At 35.9% G+C, this 17937-nt stretch overlaps 1 protein-coding gene across 2 annotated transcripts in view; it reads left to right on the forward strand.

Annotated features, from left to right (window-relative positions):
• Positions 1–17937, forward strand: part of PTPRZ1 (protein tyrosine phosphatase receptor type Z1) — a 186961-nt gene that overhangs the window by 147154 nt on the left and 21870 nt on the right. The window contains exons 13-17 of one of the 2 annotated variants that reach the window (XM_070423798.1): positions 2270–2414; positions 9857–9948; positions 12588–12673; positions 15280–15300; positions 15464–15560. In XM_070423798.1, the coding sequence (XP_070279899.1) occupies positions 2270–2414; positions 9857–9948; positions 12588–12673; positions 15280–15300; positions 15464–15560 (441 nt within the window). The remainder of the gene's footprint in view (positions 1–2269; positions 2415–9856; positions 9949–12587; positions 12674–15279; positions 15301–15463; positions 15561–17937) is intronic. The other variant, XM_070423800.1, reaches the window with a different exon arrangement.

The raw sequence follows: 17937 nt of genomic DNA on the forward strand, positions 1-17937 counted from the left end.
GTTGATTCTTCTCCCCCCTCCCCTCGCTGGTTATTTGTGGGTCTTTTTAAATTCTTTATTGTTGAAAATATTACATGTCTCCTTTCTCTCCCATTGACCTCTCCCAGCCTGCTCCTGCCCCCCAGCACAGGCCCTCACCCCCCTATTGTCTGTGTCCATTGGTTACACATATGCATGCAAGTCCTTTGGTTGATCTCTTACCACCCCCCTCCCACTTTCCCCTGCCTTCCCTCTGAGGTTTGATGGTCTGTTCGCTGCTTCTATGTCTCTGGATCTATTTTGTCCATCAGTTTACATTGTTCAATATTTTCCACAAATGAGTGAGATCAGGTGATACTTATCTTTCTCCGACTGGCTTATTTCGCTTAGCAGAGTGCTCTCCAGGTTGACTGTTTTATGCCCTGATTGGAGACTGAACCTGCAACCTTGGCATATTAGGACGACACTCTAACCAACTGAGCTACCCGGCCAGGGCACCACTGAGTTTCAGTAAATGTAGGGGTAGGCCCCAAACTTGCATTTTTAACAAATTTCAGGGGATCCGATGCCACTAAGGACTGCACTTCGAGAATAACAGACACAGATAGCATTAACCACCCTTTGTAATTACTAGGTACCAAGAACTTTGCTAAATGGCGGTTTAATTTATTACCCACAGATTTTCCATTTAGACCATGATAGTTACAACAGAAAAAATGTAAAGACAATAAAATAAGGAGCTTTTGTAAATTTCATAGAGATATTGTAAAGGATTCATCATCAGATTAATTCATTTTCTAAATGAGCCTCGCCATATACGTAACTGCCAGAGCACATGGTTAACAAAGTAGAAAGTAAATGTGGGCTTCTCTCACAGAATAGTAACTACAGCGCAAGTGTCAGTTGACTTACAATATTTCCACTTTTCCATTTTATGATTTTTAGGCACATCCTTGAATTCCACTATTTTTATTTTTATTTTTTTATTTTTTAGAAAATACATTTATAAATTGTAAGAACAAACATTTTGGGAAATTTGAGTATCATTTCTATGCCTTGGATCTGTGTGAGTAGATTAAAATTTTGGCCCTTTTTGCACCATCCAGTTACAGAAGGAAGCTATCATTTTACATCTTAAGTTCTCTGCATTAGCTATATTTTGCTTATGAATGTATATCACTCTCAAAATATTTCAATTTCCATTGAATCCCTTTGTCTCATGTCACTAATGGTAAGGTACTTAGTGTAACAGCACCAGATGTGCCATTTGTGTAGGAAGCAATGGAGACTCTCCTGGAGAAAGTAAATGTAGTTCTTTATAAACTCCTCCAGGTAGACAGGTGGTGCTGTCAGCATGTCATTGTGGTAGAACAGTTCTGTTCAGGCGCCTTTGTCTCCCACTGCACACACCTCAGAGCAGAAGGGACGATGGTGCCTGGCCACTGACCCCCTGGGTTCTGAACCGCCTGTAACAACTTGGCAAGGACAGCGCCAGTGGCAGTGATGTTGAAAGTGCTAGAACAATGACACACCTGCTTGCTCACAAAAATACTCACTTGTCACCTTTTAAAATGAACCCAAGGAGAGGATTTAACCTTTTTCATAATTTACATTTGCATATTTGAAAAGAATTTCTTAAATCTATGTAGTCCTTCCATGCATGTGCAGTAGTATTTTTATTTTTGATAGAGAAACATTTGATAAGAAGGATATTCAAAATAACATTTTTAAAGCATCCTGCATTTAAATTTAAAATCGTTGTTATCTTCATTAAGACTTATCTTAATGTAAGAACGGTTGTCCTAAGATTCTCTTTGAATGAAATGATTAACTGCTCCTAATTATTTACCTAATTGCAGGGTTAAAAATGATTCTTTTAAAATTGATTTTGGAAAATCAAGATTTTATATGGTGATTCAGTAAGTAGCATTGTTTTCCTGATTGTTTTATTTCAAAGCTGGATAGCCTTCTTATTTTAATACTTCTATTTTCCTGTTAACAATCTTCTCAAGGCAGTATTATGCTCACTCTTGCCATAGCTCCCCTACCTGGGAGCCAATCTCTGTTAGGATATTATAGTTCTTCAGGTCTGATTGCCTGCCTTCTTTTTAGATTTTGGTTTACTTAAATTGGCTTATAATCATAAACATTCTTTGCATCATAGAGTCAAAATTTTAAAGGTAAGCAATTATTTGCAATTGTTTATGATTGAAAATTGCAATTATTTGATTGAAAATGTTGTAACTCTTTAAATTTAAATATCAACTCTCTTCATTTTTTCCGACTACAGAGGCCAGTAATAGTAGCCATGAGTCTCGTATTGGTCTAGCTGAGGGGTTGGAATCCGAAAAGAAGGCAGTTATACCCCTTGTGATCGTGTCAGCCCTGACTTTTATCTGTCTAGTGGTTCTTGTGGGTATTCTCATCTATTGGAGGTAAGTTGAGTGTTTTCTTTGGAAATGTATTTCATAAAGCTCAGATTTTTGCCTGTTTTTTTACCTGAAAGTTTGTCAAAGCACATTCAAATTCTTTTTACTTGAGAGCTACCATTAACTTATCCAGGTACTATGAATGAGATTAATTTTTGAATCCAGAGTCATAATAATGAAAAATTTGATTATTCTTCATACTTCAATCAAACAACGAAAGGTAAAATGGAGGACCTTTGTATTAAGTTATTATAATGCAGTACTCTTACAGTTATACTTTCATATTTAACATTCAAACCTTATCATAACATTTAACATGATTAAAAGCTTCTCAGCTTCAATGCTCCCACTGTTATAATTTTTAAAATTATTATTTAAGAATACATAATTTTTGATATAGTAAAAAGTAGTTTTTTAATTATTGGATTTTGTACAAGATGCATGTCAACTGCATACTAAAAAAATAATACCCCATATATAAAAGTAAAATTCAAGCAATTAAAATATGAATTTAATTAGAAAATAAAATTAATGACCATATAAAGACCCATGGGATTTGAAAATATAATTTGCCTTGAGGATGAAATTTAGCTTCATTCCCACCAATAACCTACTAAAATCTTTAAAAGACAGGGAAAATTGTACCCATCATAAGCTTCCCATCCTATAGCAAGATGAACACAAAGCAAATTGGTGAGTTTAACATGGACACAATGTAAGCCAGTATAGCTGTTATGATTTTCTGTTAATAAACAAGAACTTCATAATGATAAAGAGAATCATATCTGTAAACTAAGTAAAGGGTATAGCTTAGTACTTTCTAATTCTGTTTTCAAAGAGCATTTTGTTCAGAAGATCTATAATTAACTCCTTTTTGTTTACATTTTGCTATAAATCTATATTACCGTTCTTTATGTGTTATCCCAAAATATATTTTCATTTTGTTCAAAAATATTTACTATTTCAAAAATACTGACTATTTTCCACGTACCTAAGGTAACAACTATGGGAAAATATTTTTAAATGAATGAATGACAGTCACTTCTGTCAAGAAATTTATGCTCATTGAGGAGAAGTAATTCTCCATGAAAATACATAAAATATTATAAAAGTGCTTGCATGACAGCTGATATCTGTAAAGCTAAAATGGTCTAAAAGAGCTAAAGAGCTAAAGCTAAAAGAGAACAAAGGATCTTCATAGGCCAGAAATGGCAGGCAAACGTAATGTAGTGCTCGAGCTGGATGGGATTCAGAAGGTGGAGATAGGCCTGGCCGGCGTGGCTCAGTGGTTGAGTGTTGACTTAGGAACCAGGAGGTCACAGTCTAATTCCTGTTCAGGGCACATGTGGGACATACAGGAGGCAGCCTATCAGTGATTCTCTCTTATCGATATTTCTATCTCTCCTTTCCTCTCTGAAATCAATAAAAATATGTTAATAAAAAAAAATTTTAAAGCCCTCACAAGGCTTTGTAAAAAAAAAAAGAAGAAGAAGAAGAAGAAGAAGAAGAAGAAGAAGAAGAAGAAGAAGAAGAAGAAGGTGGAGATAAAGATAAAGGAGAAGGGCATTGCAGGCAGGAGGCAAGACCGGAAGCAGGATGAGCTGAGTATCTGAGAGCCATCCCTGGAGCATGTGGTTGCATGACATTGGTTGGCTACTGTAGATTGTTTTCAAGGCCAACTGTATTTCATACGTGATTTCCTTTCAGAACAGAGTAGACTGCAGACTGTGGAGAACCGATCATGCTTCTGTTATTGTACATGGGTTAGGTGCCTATTTTGTCCATAACATGTTGCAAACAAAGCTGCTTTTTCAGTAAGTTCTGTAGCTGCCAATGACTCTTTTTCCAGAAGAGCCCATGCTCTGCAGAGTCCCGAGATCACAGTACAGAATTCATACAAGTTTGATCAACAAGAATTCATATTGCTTTTCTCCCTTCTTATCAACATTGATATCGTGTTTATTTAAATGACTTGTTTATATCTAATCTATTTCCCCTGCCAAACAAATTTTCGAACTTATTGGGAATTGGAGTTAAACAAATTTAAAATAAGATGGAAAGCAGGACCTAATTCTACTTCATAGTAAATAGTGCTAAAACAAAGTTCCAATAGAGATGTCAGATAGTTTATCATTATAAGATTGAAATAATTATTATGAGTCTTCTAATCTCTTACTTAATATTTTAAGTTTATTTTCTACAAATTTGAAAATTACTCTTATTTCAATATGATTTGATATTTCATGGAAAATTAAATTTTATATTGTTTTTTATCTTCTATTAATAATGGGTCATTCCATCTGTATCATGCAAGGAAAAAACATGAAATTACAAGTTGGACAATATTAATTTTACTTTCACCAATAAGATGTTTCTCTTTTCCTCACAAATAACATGAGATATACCTTGAATACAGAGTGCATTCGCACTCTATGGTTTTATGTGTTTTGTTTTGTTTTAAATATATTTATTGATTTCAGAGAGAGTAAGGGACAGGAAGATAGAAACATCAGTGATAATAGAGAATCATTGATTGGCTGCCTCCTGCATGCCTCCTACCAGAGATCAAGCCTGCAACCTGGTCATGTGCCCTTGACCAGAATCAAACCTGGGACCCTTCAGTCCGCAGGCTGACACTCTATCCACTGAGCAAAAACAGCTGGGCTTTATGTGTATATTTTATATCTAACTATCAAATGTTTTGATAAGATTTGCTGTTTTTACTTACCCATTTCAAAACTTGACATATCTGTTCTATTCACATCCATGTGAAGTTAAATCTCTTTGAAATGTCATCTTTTAGATCAATAATATGGTAGGGTTATCATTTGCTAAATTACAAAATGCCAGTGTTAGTACATTTTTCAAGGTTTGTGTCAATTACCCAAATTCCAATGTAGATGCATTTGTGAACAATATGATTCCACTAGTCAATTTGGAAACATTTTAGGCCTTCCTGGAAACGGCAGCCTGTGGAAAGGTTAAAAATCATACCAGCCCAGCTGGCGTGGCTCAGTGGTTGAGCATCGACCTATGAACCAGGAGGTCACGGTTCAAATCCCTGTCAGGGCACATGCCTGGGTTTCAGGCTCGATCCCCAGTAGGGGGCATGCAGGAGGCAGCCAATCAATAATTCTCTCTCATCGTTGATATTTCTATCTCTCTCTCTCCCTCTCCCTTCCTCTCTGAAATCAATAAAAATATTTTTTTAAATCATACCAACAAGAGTCCTAATGGCAATACGGCCCTTTTTTGTGTTTCCAAGTTTACATATTTAAACATTTTTTTCTAGCCTAGTTTTTAGGAGAAAAATATAACCTCAAAGTGTTAAGATAAATCCTCTCGTTTGTCTAATTTACCTAACTCAAGGTGGTCCCCTATGTTTTATGCAAACCTTGAGAGAAAAGATGTTGTAGCAGGAAGACAGAATAAATTAGAGGTGATAAAATCTGGGTCCCTTTCCCAGTGCATCCTGGCATTTGTTTTATGGCCTTGGGCACCTCACTCACCCACCTAAGGATTAGTTTTCTCTTTTTACCATTTGCAGGGAAGTTTCACTAGATTACCGTACAAATTTCAGTCAGCCCTTTCGGGTTTCTGTCATGAATACAGCATGAGGGATGGATATTGTTTCCTATTTGTATAAGGATCTAAAAAATGGAATAATAATTATAAATGTTGAGTTTTTAATTCTAAATACTTACTGTGATGAAAAGGTGTAAATTGAATAATCAGATTAACGTTGATTGATAGGGCCTATGTCTGCAAGTTTAAAACAGTCATCACTTTTTCATCATGGCTGAGTGATAATTAGCAGGAGACATAATGATCAACACTTAGCACATAGACGTGAAGACAGTCATTGCTTATACAGAACAGATGGACTATAGATAGTGAGTCTTGTCATACATTAAATAATATGCCTTGAAATTATTTTCCAGATGTTTTAAGGTATAATTTACATAAGCCAAGTTGTAAATTTCAAAGATGAAAAATTACTTTGATAAGGAAGATAGTCAAAAAGTTCTTTTTAAAAAGACAAGGGGTAAATTTTTTTAGAGCTTTTTTAGTAGTTAGAATTAAAAAAAAAACACACCAAAGTTATATTCAACAAAACAGCATTCATTAAAAGCAGTGTAGAAAAGAACTTGCCATAGACACATTGTTTTGACTGGTGGGAGTGGGAAGAAAAGCATTTCGAATTCTCTCTTCATCTTAAATTTAAGTTTGTAGGCCATTGAGGGGACCTACCACCCCAGAATAGAGGCCTCCCAGTACCATGCTGCCTTTTAAGTAGAATGTCACTTCCTAGGTAAGATTACCTAGTAGCGATATACAAATGCCCTTCATCCAGAATTTATCCTGCACTATTTTAATATTTCCCGCTTACAAGCTTTTTGTATGATTTTCCTACTTACAAGGTTTGCTAAAAAAAAGTAGAGTTGGTATTTACCCAGATACTACAATGAGCAGTAGCAACATGTTAAACGTCAGTACCAATGTGTTTTAATTTATCTTTTCTATTTTATGAGATGCTATCTTCTTCCCATTTTCTCAGAGACAAGCTCTTTCTATTTGTCCATCCATTCATCCATCCATGCATTCATCTTTCTCTAGCTATATACTCCACCTCTCCTTCCCAAATGCTTTGAGATTTTTAAGTTATCCCATTTGGGCAGGGGTCCTCAAACTACGGCCCACGGGCCACATGCAAATACAAATATTGTATTTGTTCCTGTTTTGTTTTTTTACTTCAAAATAAGATATGTGCAGTGTGCATAAGAATTTGTTCATAGTTTTTTTTTAAACTATAGTCCGACCCTCCAACGGTCTGAGGGACAGTGAACTGGCCCCCTGTTTAAAAAGTTTGAGGACCCCTGCATTTGGGGCTTGGGTAGATAAGAAACTTTAGAATGCAGCTGTAAACTAATTTATGATTGGTGGATTTACTTGCTCCTGAAAATCCATCTAATCATTCAACGTTTTACTCCAGGCACTGTATTAAGAGTTGAGTCTAGCCCTAGCTGGTTTGGCTCAGTGGATAGAGCATTGGCCTGCGGACTGAAGGGTCCCGGGTTCGATTCTGGTCAAGGGCACATGCCTGGATTGCGGGCTCAATCCCCAGTGGGGGGCGTGCAGGAGGCAGCCAATCAATGATTCTCTCTGAAATCAATTTTTTAAAAAAGAAAGAGTTGAGTCTACATAATTCCCATCTTTAAATATATATGGCATGGCACAAAATAAATATATTGCAAAGTAATTACTCTAACCACCAATTAAGAAGAGAATTTAAAATAAAATAATGGAGAATAATGTCCAGTGCGGTGAAGGTCAGGATTAATTAAGCATATTTTTTAAGTCAAGTAAAGGTGATTGTGAATGGAAGTTTGTGTTGGGTGCAGTGGGAACAGAGTAACTGAGTGCTAGAGTCTGCTCAGACAGCGAGAGGATGTCTTCCCGGGGAAGATGCCACTGAGCAGTCTTGAAGGAGGACAGCGCTTGCCTGGCATATCAGTAAGAGAGGCATTTGATCAGAAGGAGAACAATGTTTAAAGCTGGGAGGAGAAATACTGAGTTAGGACAGAAAAGGGCATGTTCAATGATCTGTAACTTGTTAGTAGAAATGTCAAAAAAGGTGAAGACCATAGGTAGCTAGGGCATACATATTGTAAGATACTGGGTACCATAATCTGAAAATCTGTAACATACAGAACTAGAGCCAGTGTGTTAAAGGAATAGAGAGACTGAGTTTTGGTTTGATACAAGAACAATTTCAACAGTAAGAGGCACAACAGTGGGACAGGAAGGCCTCCCCTTTGGTACCATTTGGAGACACTTAGAAGGGAATGAACTTTGAAGTAGTATGAGAAAAAACAAACAGCTAGCAACTAAAGATGACAAAAAGAAGTGAGCTTCTTGTTACTGACGGCATTCAGACTGGGCCTTCTTTATGTGTCAAAGATGCTGTAGAAGAGATTCTTGTATCAGCTGCTATATTGCACTGTCTCTTCATGCATTTTATAGCTTTAAGATTCATTGAAAAGTGAATACAAACCCTTTTACCTGCTTGTGTAACCTTATTTCAGAGGAATGAAAGAGATTGTACTCTGTGATCTTAAAAGCAAGTATCTAACCCAGTTTCAGAATATGCTACATTTGTGGTTGCAAAGATAAGCCAAATTTTCCCTGTGGTTTCTGTTCTAGTCTGCTTTCAATTCTATTCAAATGTGATATTTCAATAGGATGGTTTCTTTATTGATTGTTTGGTTGGTTGGTTGATTTGAGAGAGAGAAACATCAATTTGTTACACTTTTTTACACATTCATTGGTTCGATTCAAGGGCATGTACCTTGGTTGCGGGCACATCCCCAGTAGGAGGTGTGTAGGAGGCAGCTGATCGATGTTTCTCTCTCATCAATGTTTCTATCTCTCTCCCTTCCTCTTTGTAAAAAATCAATAAAATATATTTTTAAAAAACTAAAAAAAATTTAGGTGTGTCATGGAAAAACAAATGTTATGTTAGAGTTTATTAGGATAAATATCTTGTAGCTTGAAGCTTTTAAATGGAAAATGAGATTGGCATTTATTCAAAATAAACTTAACCACTCATGAATAATACTTCAAATACATTAAATGACCCACATCAAAGAGTGTCATTAGCAGTTTTAATTATCTAAATTTTTAAATTAGGCATGTTGTGCATTCATTTATAGCAGCAGTTGGTTCTTTGCTCTTCTCAGTAGTTTGTAGTGTGCTCTTACCAGATGTTACTCTTATTATCTGAATGGAAATAGATGCAGGTGACATTGTAGGCTATAGTTATCGTTGATTCCAAATATGTTTATTCTCAAAACCCTCATCAACAAGGCTAGCATCTGTTGGGAAGAAAATCACCCCTGTTTTTGGTTACATGCTCATTATTTCCTCACTTTGTTCTGTCATCAGTGCATTATCGTACAGTATAAAGCTGACTTCTTTTTTCATCAAAATGTTACAACTGTGGAATTTTGTTCCCACACAGTCGTAGCTTGCTGCCTTTTGCTAGCGGCTGAGTGGGCTCGGACGGGCCTGGTCACTGAAATGTTGAGTGAAAATAGCTTTGGACAGGCTCTTTTCCACTGTGGTCCTGTCCAAGGTAGAAACAGTGGGAGAGTAAGTAGGGTGTTAAGACATTCGACCTCCGGAAAGCTACCACTTCAGCTACAACTTCAAATACCATCTCTGCTTTCAGCAAGTCTGATATCCACTTGCTCTTCTGCATCTGGGACATAAAACTGAGATAATTTGGAGGCCATAAATCGCTCCAATACTTTGTGTTTTATAAAAATAGATACAGATTCCCCTTATGTTTTGTTTCTGAAGATTTCTGTCATGACTTTTAAGCAGCTCAAAAATCGTCTCATTCTCTGAGGCAGCTGGTAGTTTAAATTGCTTTCTTTCCCTTCCAGGAAATGTTTCCAGACTGCACACTTTTACTTGGAGGACAGTACTTCCCCCAGAGTAATATCCACACCTCCAACACCTGTCTTTCCAGTTTCAGGTAATAGCTTAACATATGACCATGAGTATCTGGTTGGTGTTGAATGAAAAGCAAAATGCTGGAAGGGTTGTCCTTATTGTACTTTGCAAATGCCTATAATATACTTTAGTAAACATCTGCGTTGCCCAAAATATGTATTACATCATGTATCAGGCATCCAGTTGTATAACTTGTTCTCAGAAATTTTGAACATTCTTAACCATACACAGGATGTGGGAAAATAGCTTATAATTGTTCAGATGTACTATGTTAGAGAACATAGCACTTATAGCAATAACATATTAGTTAAGAATAATGCTGAGTTTGGGTCCTTTCAGCTTCTTTAGTGGAAACCTAAACAACAAAAATGGACTAAACCAATGCAATAGGGTGGATAGGACAAAATAACAAAAATGAGGAGAATCTTTACTTCTTTCTGATCATCTGCATTTATGTGGGAAAAGGTTTCTTGACTATGTTAGAAAAAAGTCAACTATTTTTATCAGAACTTGACTTATTAATACTATGCAAGAATCAGCCAGTGTCATTTAAGACACCCATTGATACTAGAGTTCACACTATGACTACATTCCCAGACACTTATTTTATTACCATTGTACAACCTCTCAGCATGAAAGAGAGAACAAAAAAAGAATTGTCTAGAAATGTGTGGCTTATGGAAAAAGCACAGATAGAAGGTGAGATAAGGCCATGGACAGTCACCAAATCAGGGAAAACAAAAGGAAAAATTCACCCATGTGGCCATTTTACAGAAGCCTTCCTTTAAATTTCCTGGTACTGCCTACATTACTGCTAATGACACAAGTTCTACCTGAGATTACCTTCTGAAATCTCATGATTTAAGAAATAGAAGGAAAAAAGAGAAGCATTTTCTTTGTAACTTTTAACAAGCATAGGAGTCAGATATCTTTGGCTGTTTTTCCTCTTTTATCAACTCTGTGTCTTTAATCCGCTACTGTCTTATTTCTATTTAACTCTTTGTATTAAACTACTGTGTATTTATGTTAGGACAGCACCATTTCTCATGAACATATAAGGGATTTGAGACTTTCAGTTCTGTTATCAATTGCATTTTGATTCCCTTCACTTTCAAACTTACCTCTTCTACATATCCTGTTAGCCTGGGTATGCAAATTAGCCATACTATTATTCAAAGTCCAGCATAGGTTATCATTAACAATATAAAAAATAAATCCAAAATCAGGATCTTGTTCAGGAAAGCCAAAATCCCTGTTCTGCTTCTCAAAATAGTGATCAAGGGCATCTCCTCTTTTTTCCCTGCTCAGCTCTCAAAAAATGCACTCCTGATCACCCAAATGTGTGCATTTTCATATAAAATCAGAAAATAAAAAGATATTTGGGTCTCACTTGCAGACCAATTCATAAAAGAAATTAGCAAAATAACCTAATTGTAAATAAAAAGTAGTCAGTTTGTTTGTGTGAAGAGGTTACCTGTACAGGATAGCATCAGTGGATTTGAAGGACCTTTAGTAAAGAACCAACAATTTTTTTTTAAAATATATTTTATTGATTTTTTACAGAGAGGAAAGGAGAGAGATAGAGAATTAGAAACATCGATCAGCTGCCTCCTGCACATCTCCTACTGTGGATGTGTCCAAAACCCAGGTACATGCCCTTGACCGGAATCGAACCCGGGACCTTTCAATCCTCAAGCCGACGCTTTATCCACTGAGCCAAACCGGTTTTGGCAAGAACCAACAATTTTGATGTGACAAATTATTTCTGTTTCCTTATCTGCTTATAAAAGCTACTTGCAGGCAAGATCCTCCAGTACTTGTGAAGGTGGAATTACACCTTTGTCTAGAGTTTCTTAAGCTTAACTGGCTAATTCAATGTTAGTATTCAGGTATACTCATCTAAGAGAGAGAACAGATGGATTCTAATTTTTTTTTAACCAACCAATTCTTGGTAATTGAGGCTTAAAAATATTAAATGGCCTGGATGCTTGAACAGCTGTTGATGTAAATAACTGTTTCCAGTGAAATGTGTTTGATGTTTCCTTGTCAGAGAAATCACTTGTGAAATTGCATACTGTGAACTAGTAATATGTTTAATCTAAGAAAGTCTTTCCAGGAATAAAAATAGAGCCAGTTTAAATAATTTGGCCTCTTCACAATTAACTCACAGATATGATGAGTTTGTTTCTTACTATTTAACTGTAAGACATTGAGCTATACAATTTTTTAAAAACTGAAGTTGCACTATATATCATGTCCATGATAAAATTGAAAGTATATTGTTTCTGCATTTTTCCCTAGAATTTACATGCAACTCCTATTCATGTTAAAGAAAGTTAGCCATAAAGAGTTGCAGTTCACTGATAAAAAGTGAGGCTTTGGTGGCATTTATAATTTAACATTGAAAACGAACTCTTTTCTCTTTGGAATATAAAAGGAAAAGAGATTCTTGATCTAATCAGAATTCTAAAATGTAGATTATGATTGATAGTAAATATAGAGAAAATTGGTAATTGTTGCTAAATGTTTCATTGGGGTTATAAGAATAATTGAATTTTGAAGTTGTTTTAGAAGAAGCCACCTAATAAATCTTTATAATGGGAGCACATTCATGTAAGTTGAATTATCCTTTCCAACCTCATTTTTTTTTTATTCACTTAGATGATGTTGGAGCAATTCCAATAAAGCACTTTCCAAAGCATGTTGCAGACTTACATGCAAGTAGTGGGTTTACTGAAGAATTTGAGGTATGATTTTACTATGTCTATGTTAAGTAATATGGAAAATAGCAAATTTATACGATTCAGCAGTAGACTATTTTTTGACCTAATGACATTGAAACCATTTTCACTTCTGGTGAGAATATTAGTTCCATATATGTGTTTAGGAGATGTGGTATGGTTATCATATAATTTAGAAAATTGGTTTTCCATTTTAAAAAGCCATGTCATGCTAGTGGAAACATTTTTTAAAAACATAGTTAATACTGGCACATAAAATAAAAGAACTCTAGCATTCTTTTTTAAAGTAATAGGCATTAGTAACACTGATTCCTTTTAATTTTCTAAATTACATAAATTACCCTAAATGACTAAATTTCATGCTTCTCAGCCAAAGTATATACAAATGGTTAATTATAAATATCACAGCACTGTAAATGCAGAAGCACTTATTATACAGGTATAATAAATATTATACAAAGGAACATCCCAATTTCTCAAAAAAATATACATTTCTAAAAAGCATTTAAAATTTATAATCAATGAAAATTTTTCTAGTAACATCCCTTAAAATACTCTTAGGTAGATGAGACAGATAAATTTGCTGTGAATTTATCATGGCCCATTGAACTATCAGTTTACAGATTTTTCAAAATAGGGTCACTTATTGTACTAGGTGACTCTACATTCAGCCTTCACCCAACTCTAGAAGTTATTTGCTTTTATTTACATTGATGATGAAATCAGTTTCCATAGAAGTGAATTAATAACTAAAATCCTAGGGCTGGGATTCAAACTTAGGTGATTTTAAAGTTCATGTCCTTTCCATTCCAGAAAGCTAGGGATCTTCAGCCCCCCCCCCCCCTTCCCCCACCACTCCCAACCCCCTCTAGGAAGCATTATGTGGCTTTTCTGTCTCCCTCCTGCATATCCAAGTGCTCTAAGGACCCTTTTTTTTTGACCGGCTGCCTCCTGCACACCCCACACTGGGGATCCAGCCCACAACCCGGACATGTGCCCTGACCGGGAATAGAACCCTGGCCTCCTAGTTCATAGGTCGGCACTCAACCACTGAGCAACATCTGCCGGGCTAAAGACCTCCCTCTTTAAAGCACTTTCAGCTCTGCTCCTGATCAGAGGGTGTGCCACTCTCTTCATTGCACCCAGCAACTGCTTCCCAGGAGTCACACCAACTAAGGCGCATTTAGGGTAGGAAGATGCCACAGATGAGAAAGCTTTAAGAAATCAAAAGAAATAGAAATGAAAAGTGATGTAGTTTCACTAAATTTAAAATAGGCAATTCACCAAATCTTAAAAAAACACCTAAGCCATAGCGACTTTGAATAAGAAATCAGTGTGAGATAATGACTAAGGAAAGCGGAATAATATAAAGAATTACATAGTTAAAACGTCAAATTAATTGTTCTTATTTAACAGAGGTTACTGAGTGGTCCGATTTTAACTCATAGAAACTACCAGGCTCACCTCAAACAAAATCTTAATTGAAAGTGGGAGAATGTGCCAAGGATAGGTCTGATTTTCTGAATGTTAAAAACCATCAGGAAAAATAAACAATTTATAATAAAGTTGCTGATAACATATGGGCAAAAGCAAATTTATCACTTTCACAACTATAAAATCATTTTGAATATTACTATGCTATTTGTAATAATGAAATTAATAACCTCATAACGTGTTTTTTAATTCCATTGCTTTTAACTCACAGTTTGATTCAAGAAAGAAAACTTTTCATTAACTTAATAATTAGCTTAGTAACTAATAATGCTATACCTTTTAAATATTAGATTGTTTTTAACTCTAGAGTCAGAATGACTTGCTGCAAAAGAGACATAAAAGCTTACTAGGAGAGAGGCTGGGCCATTTGTGATTCATCGGGTTCATATTTGGGTTATATACTTTCTCAAAAAAGTGTAAGGCTTTCATGTCATTATTTCAATATTAAATAATTATTAATTCCAAACTAATATAGTTAGAAAATATCTCTAAAAAATATTTTAGCTCATTTTTAAAGATAATTGCCAGAAGTAATTTTCTATACCCATTAAAGATTAAATTAAAAAGAGGTCAGTGTATAGAAAGTACTGCTATCTAAATTTTTGTTTCAAAATGACCTAGAATATATGATAAAAAGTTTTTGGAGATTTTTAATATTTTGTAACCCTAAATCTATTTCAAACCACCTAATAGGAAGTGTTTTATTCTTTAAAATTACTCAAACAAAAATATGTATCACTAATTCACAGTTTCAAATAGTGCTACAGTGATCCAATAGCATTATATTTGGATATTAGCAAATCTACCTAATATGACAAAATGTGTCATCAAATAGATGGCTTTCTCATCTGAATTTTTAAAAAACCATCATATTATTTTACTACTGTCCTTTTTAAAAATGTTAATTTTTCCTTTCCCATAATTTTAAAGTTCCAAATTGTTAGAAATTTTGATTTGCATGTAACTGTTTGAAACATTCTGTTTTGTATTTGACAAATGTATTTATTGCATGATCATAGTTTTCCATTGTAAACCTAATATGAACACTTTTTTTTCTCATTTGTCGTGTGCTGTGGAATTTGATTTCTTTACTTTTTTGGCATTCATTCCCTCATTAGACACTGAAAGAGTTTTACCAGGTAAGGCATTATTTCACTGCATTTTCTCTTAGCCAAGAAATAGTTGTAACATGCTAAAAATTTTTTGGCTAGACTATTTTGTTTGTTTTGCCTTCATTATATTTTAAGGCCCTTTGTCTGAAAGGACACGTGTGAAAATGTTGCACGTACGATTTCTTTACAGGAAGTGCAGAGCTGTACTGTTGACTTAGGTATCACAGCAGACAGCTCCAATCACCCAGACAACAAGCACAAGAACCGCTACGTAAATATCGTTGCCTGTAAGTATGTCCTTCACTCAGCTCTGGCTTGGCTACCATTGTCATTGCTGTGCCCTTAAACAGTGTCCTCAAGTCTTCTCAGCAGACCTGTGGTCACTGTTACAAAGCCTTTATGTCAGGGAATAACACATGTGTTATCAGTGGTTCTCAACCTTCTGGCACTTTAAATACAGTTCCTCATGTTGTGACCCAACCATAAAATTATTTTTGTTGCTATTTCATAACTGTAATGTTGCTACTGTTATGAATCGTAATGTAAATATCTGATATGCAGGATGGTCTTAGGCGACCCCTGTGAAAGGGTCGTTCGACTGCCAAAGGGGTCGAGAACCACAGGTTGGGAACCGCTGTGTTAGATAATACAACGCATTGTATCACTCCAGTTTAAATGCATTTTGCCATTAATGACATCTGTTTTTTTATTTTTTAAAATTTACGTTTATTGTTGAAAGTATTACAGTTGTCCCCTTTTCGCCCCCATTGACCCCTCTCCCTACCTCTTCCCCTCCCCAGGCCTTCACGGCACTATTGTCTGTGTCCATGGGCTGTGCATATATGCATATAAGTTCTTTGGTTAATCCCTTCCTGCCCCCCAGTTCCCTGTTTCTTTTAAATAAAACAAACTCATTTTAATCCAGTTCTTTCTTCAGGTCCCATTGACTGTAAATCTGTTCTTATGGTTTCTGTCATTATTTATATTCCATGGTCCTATTTGCATTTGAGATCTATTTACTATTATGTGAATTTATTAACCAAGTCATATTTTCTTTGGACTCTATTTTTCCTTCCACTCTTTCCTCCCTCTCTTGCCATTCCTCTTGGGGTCTTATAAAGGGTTAGTTGGATTCCTTCTTTCCCTTTATTTTCTTAGCTGTGTTTCTCTTTTTCTTCTCAATAGCCTTTTTCCTTAATGCAAGTTTACCTCTTTTTTCTTATGAAATTACCATCTTCTGTGGGTTTTTTTAATTGAAGTATAGTTGACATATACAACATTGTATTAGTTTTAGGTGTACAACATAAAGACGTAACACTTATATATATCACCTCTTGTTTATATCTCTTCCCTCTGATTTTCTTCTATATTCCCTCCCCTCCAACTCTTGCAATCCATCTTCATCCCCCTTCCTGAATCTCTACTTACATCTTCCTTATATATTCCGTGTGCTCCCCTAGGCCCCTATGAACATGGTATTACGAGCCTGGTTATTTAAATACTGGTTCCAGTCTAGCTTTTGGAGGCCAATGAAACTGCACTTGCCTCCCTTTCGTTATTACATTTTTTCTAAATAGTTTGCATAGATGTTGCCTGTCTTTCCAGGGGGCTTACACCAATGTTTATTTTTTTAGTAGAAGGTTCCCCTTCATGGTTGTCTTCCTCAACTGAAGCAACTGTCTGGCTGCACAAAAAACTCAGCTGCTTCTTGGAGAGGGTGAAGTTGTTAAACTATTCCCTCTACCAGCTAAATAGAAAATACCCAACAGGTAACTAAGAAGAAGATGGAGATTAACATTTGTTGAACAACTCCTATGTGCCTGGCACTGTAAAAACATCATTTTGTTTAGCCTGAGCCGGTTTGGATGGATAGATTGTCAGCCTGTGGACTGAAGAGTCCCGGGTTCGATTCCATTCAAGGGCACGTACCTCGGTTGCAAACTCCTCCCAGGCCCAAGCCCTGGTCCGGGCGTGTGCAGGAAGCAACCAATAGATGTGTTTCTTTCACATCGATATTTTTGTCTTTCCCTCTCTCTTCCACTATCTCTAAAAATCAATGGAAAAATATCCTCAGGTGAGGATAAACACACACACACACACACACACACACACACACCAAAAAAAAATTATTTCATTTAATCCCTGAAACAATCTGGTAAGATAGGTAATTAACAGTCCTGCTTTAGAGATGGAGAAAAACAACTCAGAAAATTTAGCCAGTAACATCCATCTAAATCTATTAGAATAAAAATACAAAAATTGGTGAACCTGCCTCACACCCCTTGTTCCATTGCCGCACATTATTTCTGCTTATATTACTTCACCTGTGTGAGCAGCTGTCGTCACAGAAGCATTAATATGGCTGAATATCACTTAATCTTGTCATGGTTTGGTCTGTACTCACTTCTTTTTTTTCTTTTTTAATATATTTTATTGATTTTTTTACAGAGAGGTAGGGAGAGGGATAGAGAGTTAGAAATATTGATGGGAGAGAAACATTGATCAGCTGCCTCCTGCACACCTCCTACTGGGGATGTGCCCGAAACCAAGGTACATGCCCTTGACCGGAATGGAACCTGGTACCTTTCAGTCTGCAGGCCGACACTCTATCCACTGAGCCAAACCAGTTAGGGCTGTACTCACTTCTTTACCCTTGAAAAGAAT

The sequence above is a fragment of the Myotis yumanensis genome, unplaced genomic scaffold, assembly GCF_028538775.1.
Source record: "Myotis yumanensis isolate MYYU_CA2020_CCGP unplaced genomic scaffold, mMyoYum1.0.hap1 SCAF_9, whole genome shotgun sequence".
In the NCBI taxonomy this organism is placed as follows: domain Eukaryota; kingdom Metazoa; phylum Chordata; class Mammalia; order Chiroptera; family Vespertilionidae; genus Myotis; species Myotis yumanensis.